This window comes from Glycine soja, chromosome 17, assembly GCF_004193775.1.
Source record: "Glycine soja cultivar W05 chromosome 17, ASM419377v2, whole genome shotgun sequence".
Classification (NCBI taxonomy): domain Eukaryota; kingdom Viridiplantae; phylum Streptophyta; class Magnoliopsida; order Fabales; family Fabaceae; genus Glycine; species Glycine soja.
In genome coordinates, this window is record NC_041018.1 from 7,750,157 (window position 1) to 7,758,405 (window position 8,249).

The following is an 8,249-nucleotide window of genomic DNA, read 5'->3' on the forward strand; positions in this document are numbered from 1 at the left end:
TTTAAATAAATTTAAAATTCTGCGTTGATAACTTTAATAATAAATAAATGACATTTAAAATTAAAAATAAACTTCAATTTTTAAATTAATTAAAGTTTAACATAAAAAAAACACCTATGCCCGCCCTTAAATACAAAACCGGCACGAATACGGTGCGTTTATTACGAGGAGTAATAAGGTGGGGTCAGTAACTGCACTACTCTACCGTCGCCTACATCCTCCTCCATGTCTCACACTCGACCACACTATTCCTGCCAGCGTGGCTCCCATACCTCGCACCACGCAACCCACCTTCGCAAAACGCCACGCGCTTCCACCTCCGCCGTCCATCTCATTTCACCAGCGGCTCAACTCTACCAAACGCGCTTCCGCGCGTGAGTTTATCCATGTCCCAGGGGGCCTAAGCGTCATTTCGCTATGCTTCGGAATAAAGATTAAAAGAAACTGGAACACTTGGTTTTGAAGTAACTGCACTGGGACTCCCCAGAAACAACCCCTTTTAAATCACACCCACTTCCTTTTTCCCTCGGCGTGTCCTCGTGTGTAGCACAAACTCTCATTTCCACCCTCCGATTAAACTATTCATTTAGGTCGAGATTCAAACCGCATCAAGTCATTGCATCGGACGGTAAGAGTGAGGGTTGTAAAACATGTAACGTGAGCGTGAGTGGCACCTGGTGACTCCCCTGCAAATTATCCAATCTTTTCAGTTTCCATTCAGACATTTTTATTTTTTTTATTTTTTCAAATTTCACTCATCCAGCTAGCACAATTTTACAGAAAGCAGCAACAAACAAAGCAACCACAAAATTTATGCAGCTGATCAATCTCTTTCTCTCTCTATCTGTCTCTTCCATGGTACACAACTTTGTGTGTTTCTCTCTCTACTCTTGTTTACTTCAGTGTTATATATTTCTTTTCTCTTCTTGCTCTAAAACAGTAAACAAAAGCAAATGAGGAAATGAAATAATTATTTTAATTTTGTAATTCATTGTTTGGTTCTGCTTCACAGGAATGGTAGATTTGAGGTGAAAAGGTTCCACATTGGTCAGGTAATCCTCAGATCTAGCTTCACTCTAGCTCGTTAACACCAATTTCATGCACTGATTCATGGACCAAGCAGTGTTCTGTGCCTGCTAGTCTTCTTGCTTGTAGCAGATCTTGTGGATTGACGAATTCTAGGGTTTCTATATTTGTGCATTTTGTAATTCGTTTTTCTTTTCTGTTCGTTAATACATTCTCCAGTGTTACGGCATTTTTAGTGAAATGTTTTTATTTTCTATTTTAGTGAATTCGTCGTATGAGAGATTTTAGTGGCTGTGTTTTCTGCTTCTGTTTCCTTGATTGATTACTGTTTAGCTTAAATTTGTTTGGATTTGTTGTGCTTAATCAGAACTCAACAGGTAGGAGTAGGAGGAGTTCGAGAGATCGAACGTAACTTGCATTGTGATTTGTCTCATCATTTCATTTTTCCGTACGCTATTATTGTCGGTGGCATATACTCCACTTTTCTTTTTCTAGTAGCGGTTTTGCGGTGGAGGTTACGAAAAAGTCAATGCACGGTGCATCACATTAAAAAGGATATATAGATATGATACCATTTTTTTTGGTGCTGTATTATTGCATTAGAGAAAAGATGGTATTAATTGTGCATGATGTCTATGTCCATTTACTGTTGATAGTTGATTGGTCATTAATTATGTCATCCTTAGTGGCTGATAATGCCTGATTTTTTAGTAGGGAAATTATATTTTTCTATTGTTAATTACATATTCATTAATGGTTTTTCTTTTTTGATAAGGAAAGCTACTATTTATTCTCTGAGACTAACATTATCCTCATGGAAGAAAAAGCTGCTGTTCGGTTTCACATAAAAGTATTGCCGAAAGGGAAAACAAGTTACCAGTATATGAGTTATTTTCTTAGCATAATTAAATTTAATGAGATGGCATCTCCAGATGCACTTTCATAAATGGGGACAACTGAAATTTATATTCTCCTATAACATATTTTTGCTAAGGTTCTATGTTATCTTTGACGCGTTTCTTAAGGTATTTCTTGAATATTACTATAAATTTAATGAGATCTCCTTTCCTGAACTCCTAAAAACTTGTCTTTTTGAAAATCAGCATTTTGTTTTTCTGAATACTTTAGGTTACCAGCAATGAAGCGCATGAGTGTTTCAAGAATTTATCCCACCAATATGCTTGGGTAACTAAAGGAATTGAAGAGTTTACCTTTTTTTAAGTTGCATTGAGTATAGTTAATTGAATTTGGTGTTCTAGTTAAGCAGCCAGGCAGGCATCTTGCATGTTTTCAGGATTATTTACTTGCCTATTTACAAATTTACAAATATGAAACAGTAATCATAGGATAGGATCAATTGAGAGATTAGTTTTACCTTCTTCTGTTACAGGTTCCGATCTCACAATGGGGAAGTCACCAGGAAAATGGATCAAAACTGTATTGTTTGGGAAAAAGTCATCCAAATCAAATATTTCAAAAGGCAGAGAGGTAGTAGTAATATTATGATAGTTAAGGCAACGTCACAAGTCTGTTCAATGTTAATCTATATTCATATTTCTTGAATGCAGTCACAAATATGCTTCCAAATTACATCTTTTTTTGCATGACATATATAGCCAACTCTATTTTTCTTTAAGAGAAATGCAACACACTCTCTAATGCACTCTTTCTACTCTCTCTTTTATTGGATAAAATTTATTGAAAACTACAAAATCATGAGTGAGGTTCATTGAGTAAGAAGTGTGAGATCTACAGAATTTTGTGATTTCCATCAAATTTCAACCAATAGGGGAGGGTGTGTTGCTAGCACTCCTTTTCCTTTAAATTTTAATGCAAATTGCATCATCAGAATTGTTAATCAGCTGTTGTCATGGATAGAGAGAATAAAGGCAGAGAGAAGAGAACACATATTCTCTTCTCCATTAAATATTTAAATGATAGTATGATACATTTTGGTTTGGTGCTGTTGTCACGGGCTTAACTTTTGTTACTATTTTTGCCCTGTTCTGACCTTGTTAGCACTTAGCAAAATTTGCAAATAACCTAAGATTACACATAGGAATTATAAATTGTTAATTGTTATGTTGTTTAAACACTGTTAAACTCATTTTTCTTAACAATAATGATGGTATTTTGATATGATCTTCCCCTTCTGTTGTGAAATACCTGACTTGGTTTACTATAATTTCATTTAGAAGCTTGTTAATCAAGAAGAAGGAGTTGTAGTTACCTCCAAGGTGCTAGAAACTGGTTTGGCTTTAGAACCAACCTCCGATACTATTGCCAGACATGAGGAAGACCTAGAGCTGGAAAATGAAGAAGCAGAAAATGTTATACCTGGGAATCAAGAAATAGACACAGTGGGATCAATTAATGAAGATGCTGCACTAGATCCAGAGAAAATAAGGCTGGAGGAAGCTGCTACCAAGGCACAAGCTGCTTTCAGGGGTTATTTGGTATGCAACTCTGTTTTATAAAATACTTTACTGATTAAAGCACTTCACTGATGAAATTGTGTGCCTTTTAGTCTAAAAACAAATTTGAACTGCAAATATGAAAAAGATGTTTTAATCTGTACCGCAAAAGAATAGTAAATGAGTGGAATTGTTTCTGCTATGCTTGTTAGCATCTGACTCGGAGGATTTGGTGGATAAAAAAATGAAGAGGTTTAGAGGATTTAATGTTAATTATTATTAGAGCTCAACCTTGAAGCTTAGTGTGACATTTAGAGTTATAATCCCTGGAGACTGTAATTTGTCTTTCCCCCTCCCCATTTTGTTTTTTCAAATTTGGGACCTTATTTTATAAAATTGATCTGAGACTCTGACATGTTTATTTGTCGAGGGAAGCTGCCAAGTCTATGTTGCAACTTTGTTCATTTTCTCTAAAACAATGTCATTAAGTTAATATCTTTCATTTTATAATTATTTGAAAAATTGCTTTTTTGAAGATAAAATGGGGTCTGTTTGTTTAAACTTATTTGTCAAAAAAAGTGATTTTTTTTAATAAAATAAACAGTTTTTTGCTTTTCTGGTTTGTTTGTTTAAACTGTTTTTGCTTTAAAAAAATAGTTTTATGCTTTTCTTAAGAAGCAAATTCTATCTGCATCTTAGAAAATCACTATTTTAAAAAGCACTTTTAAAAAAATTTTTTTTTAAACAAACGGGCTCAAACTCTGCCTGATTTGGTGGTTCCTGCTGCTATGACACTCTATGGAAACCATATTTCATCGGTAAATTTGTTGCTTTCTTAAGTTTTGCATTGCTTCTGTCTCTAATAAATTGATAAGTGATAAGTATGTCCATGGAAGGTTGGCATATGAACAATTTCTTGACTTATTTGAACTATCTTTATCAAGTTTTGATTGTATGACTTATTTATTTATAAGTAGTAATATTTGATATAATTCCCCAACTAATGGGAGTGTCTTTCATGAAGGCTCGGAGAGCATTTAGGGCCCTAAAAGGCATTATAAGGTTGCAAGCACTCATCCGTGGGCACTTGGTTAGGAGACAAGCTGTTGCAACATTATGCTCTATGTATGGTATTGTCAAGTTTCAAGCACTTGTTCGTGGAGGAATAGTTAGACATTCTGACGTTGGATCTGAAATCCAAGAGAAGTGCAACATATTGAACCCTCTGGTAATTTTTTCAAAAATTGAATTCTCAGTATGCAAGTGATAAATTTGCATGATTGTCTTGGTCAATTTATTCTTCTGATTTTTTTTCTTGATCAAATTAGAGCTAAATGGCTTTATTAAATATGAAAGCATCTGGCTGAGCTGACAGCATATTAAAAAATGAGCACTTATTGTACCAATAGACCGGTTTATTTTGAGAACTATTCACTACTACAATAAATAAGATGGTCTTTTTGTTGTCATTCACTACTTTTTCGTCTTAATCAGAAGAAGCTGGTGCATTATACAGGCTGTTAGGATTGTCTTCATCATGTTTTTTTTCAAACTACTTATATACATGGTGAAATATTGCTACAAGTCAAACAATCTCTATTAAACTATTTGTAAAATTTCTGATGAGTTTCTTTTGGTTGTTGGGTACTGCACCAGTTAGTTATTGTTAGATAACTTCCAAGTTTCTGAGTGTTCACAAGTCAGGGATGAGAGTAGGTGAGGGAGATTGCATGTATAATATTTTCTAACTGTTGCTACTGCTAATTATTTTCCTTCTCAACGTGTTGTACCTTTAGGATGGCAAGCTTGTCAAGCCAATTGCTATATCCATGAAAATTACCAAGCTGTCTGCAAATGCTTTCATTCGTAAGGTAACTTACATTGCACCATGTATATGTTAAGTTCAGTTTTTATGTTTGGCTGCTTATTCTGTATAAGTGTCATTCTAGAATAACAGTTGTAAACTCCCTCTGATCCTCTTTTTAAGAACCAAATTAAAAATTTTGTTTGGTCCTTTTTAGAAGAACCAATCTAAAATGTTTCATGGATTAATTATTTTTACAAAAACACCCTTAATCATGAGTCATTTCTCTAATTCAATAAGGTGATCTTAAACTGAGAAAGTAAGTGATTTTCTAGTTTCTGCCTTGGTTTAATTTAAGTTGTATGGTGATCTTAACTCACTAAAATTTATGGGTGGATATAGTCCCCTGCCGCCCCATATTATTGCGTCAATACTCAATAATCTAGGGCATTCTATTACAATGTCTTTTTAATCTGTCAGTTAACTTGGGCATGTGATAATGTTGGTTTGTTATTCCAGCTTCTTACTTCGTCAACTAGAATAATGGTGCTGCGGTTGCAATATCTTCCTGGTGATCTTAACTCACTAAAATTTATGGGTGGATATAGCCACCACCCCCCAAATTACTGTGTCAATAATCTAGGGCATGTACTTATATAGTTCTATTACAATTTGTCTTTTTAATCTGTCAGTTAACTTGGGCATGTGATCATGTTGGTTTGTTATTCCAGCTTCTCACTTCATCAACCAGAATAATGGTGCTGCAGCTGCAATATGTTCCTGGTGATCCAAATTCTGTCCTAAGTTGGTTGGAGCGCTGGTCAGCATCTCATTTTTGGAAACCAGTTCCCCAGCCTAAGAAAATTCGGGATACTAAGTCTCATAGAAAGCATGGCAATATTTCAGTTGGAGATACTCATATGAGCAAGTCAAAACGAACCAACAGGAAGCTTCCTACTGCAAGTTTTGACTCAGTCCCAGTGCAAGCACATCCTGAATTTGAAAAACCAAAACGGAACATGAGGAAAATTCCAAGCCAATCCTCAGATCCTCCTGTGCAGGAAAATCCACAAAGTGAGCTTGAAAAGATTAAACGTAACCTGAGGAAAGTTCATAACCCAGTTGTTGAGAATGCTGTTCCGTCAGAAGTTGAATCGGAGACGCCAAAGGATCATTTGGAAAAGGCAACAGTTACCTCATGCCTTGCTGTTTCAGAACAAGAGGTCATTAGTTCTAATGAGAAGATCAAGAAGGAAGCAACATTAATTGTTTCTAGTGTGCCAGATATAGAAACTACTCCAAGACTTTCAGTTAGTAAGGAGGTGTTAGACTCACCAAGCAGTTATCAAGTGACTGTGGAATCAAAACCATTGACTGAGATTACAACTAAAGATAAAAACATTCATGTTTCTGATGAAGTAAAAAACGAGCCCATAGATTTACCAGAGCCTATTTGTAAAGATGAAAATTCTCACTTAACAAATGGAGATTTGAGTCACAAGGAAGATCAAATAGGCAGTGAAAACCAGAAACCAAACGGAAAAGCCTCAATTGTAGCAAAGCAGGAACGTGCAGAGAATGGTATACAGAATAGTCCAGCACTACCAAGTTACATGGCAGCAACTGAATCTGCAAAGGCAAAGTTGAAGGCACAAGGATCCCCGAGATTTGGACAAGATGGAAGTGAAAAAAACAACCATACTCGGCGACATTCTCTGCCATCCTCAACTAACTGCAAAATTAGTTCGCATTCACCTAGGACACTGAGACAAGTTCAATCAGGAGGCAAAGGTGGCCACAGAAGTGACAGAACTGTATCATCTTCTAGAGATGGGAATGGTATGATATAGTGGTTTGGAAAATTCACCCAAAAAGTATGATGGTTTAAATATATTGCACAATAGTTTAACGTATTTAAAATTACTGTTAGCTGAATTGCTAAATTAAATCATGCCAAACTAGTCTAGATTGCAAATTCCAAAACAGTACAGTTCCTTTTATTTACAGGAAAACAACTTAGCAGACGTGATCTTCGTAATTTCAATTTGAATCATTTAATTCTTGTATATGTCTTTTGTTTACTGTGGTTGATATTCATCAATGGTTCTGTTCATCTTGCAGGAAAGGTAATTCAAGCAGAGTGGAGGCGGTAATTTGAGGAAGGCAGATGTTCTGGAGAGGAACATGAGGAGGTTGAAACTGTGTGGTTTATATGTATCTTTGATGAGAATTGTTGAATTGATGGGACTATAGGTGTGCTTGAATTCAGGTTATTTCTTCATTTGCTGCATTTTGGGCTTTGAGGGTGATTTGTACATTATAGGTTTCTAGTTTTTGCATGATGCAACTATACCTAAATTTAATTTATGCTTTAAGCATGATTTCTGAGCTTTCCATATTGTGCTTTGTTTTTCGTACTTTTGAGTGTGTATGGTCATTATTAGCACGTACCTTGGTAGGCAAATTGATCTTAGAGGGTTTCTTTTAGAAACTAATCCCCAACCAGGGTCTGATTTGAAACATTTTGCGATGAGTGTTTTGTTGAGGGGAATGGCGAAAGACATATTTCGCCAAGAGGAACAGCGAAATAGGTGCATATTTCGCCATGGATTTTGCCATCTCATTGGCGAAATAGGTGGTGCTTTGTGGATTTTGTGTTGTTATTTAATTTTTTTTTGTTATTATAGAGGTGTATGATATATTTATTTTGCATGACTAAATTTATTTATATCTTCTCTTGTATGTATGTATTTTTTATAAATATAATTTTGATATATTTTTTTATATGTATGTTGTGTTCTTATTTTTGTTACATATATATTTTGGTATTAGTTTATTATTAATAGGTTAATATTATAAAAGTATTTATGTTAAGTTATTATTCTGTTTATATATATATATATATATATATTATGTTATTTGTTTATTAATTTTGTGCATATATTGAATTTAGCTTTTATAATGTTTAGTTATTATTAGTTTAGCTTTTGTGTATGTATTTTTAC

General features: G+C 34.8%; 1 protein-coding gene across 7 annotated transcripts; it reads left to right on the plus strand.

Moving 5' to 3' along the window:
• The first annotated feature begins 472 nt into the window (after positions 1-472).
• Positions 473-7,640, plus strand: LOC114393223 (protein IQ-DOMAIN 31-like). Of its 7 annotated transcripts, none has more exons than XM_028354493.1 (9): positions 473-663; positions 781-858; positions 1,013-1,052; positions 2,417-2,514; positions 3,225-3,482; positions 4,465-4,668; positions 5,237-5,311; positions 5,976-7,083; positions 7,366-7,640. In XM_028354493.1, exons 4-9 carry the CDS (start codon positions 2,431-2,433, stop codon positions 7,395-7,397), a joined length of 1,761 nt encoding a protein of 586 aa, XP_028210294.1. In that variant the 5' UTR covers positions 473-663; positions 781-858; positions 1,013-1,052; positions 2,417-2,430; the 3' UTR covers positions 7,398-7,640. The 7 variants fall into 7 exon arrangements, with proteins under 7 accessions (XP_028210294.1, XP_028210288.1, XP_028210287.1 ...); XM_028354487.1 differs by having other exon boundaries at positions 475-677; positions 781-870; positions 2,417-2,517; positions 3,222-3,482; XM_028354486.1 differs by having other exon boundaries at positions 475-677; positions 2,417-2,517; positions 3,222-3,482.
• Positions 7,641-8,249: the final 609 nt, after the last annotated feature.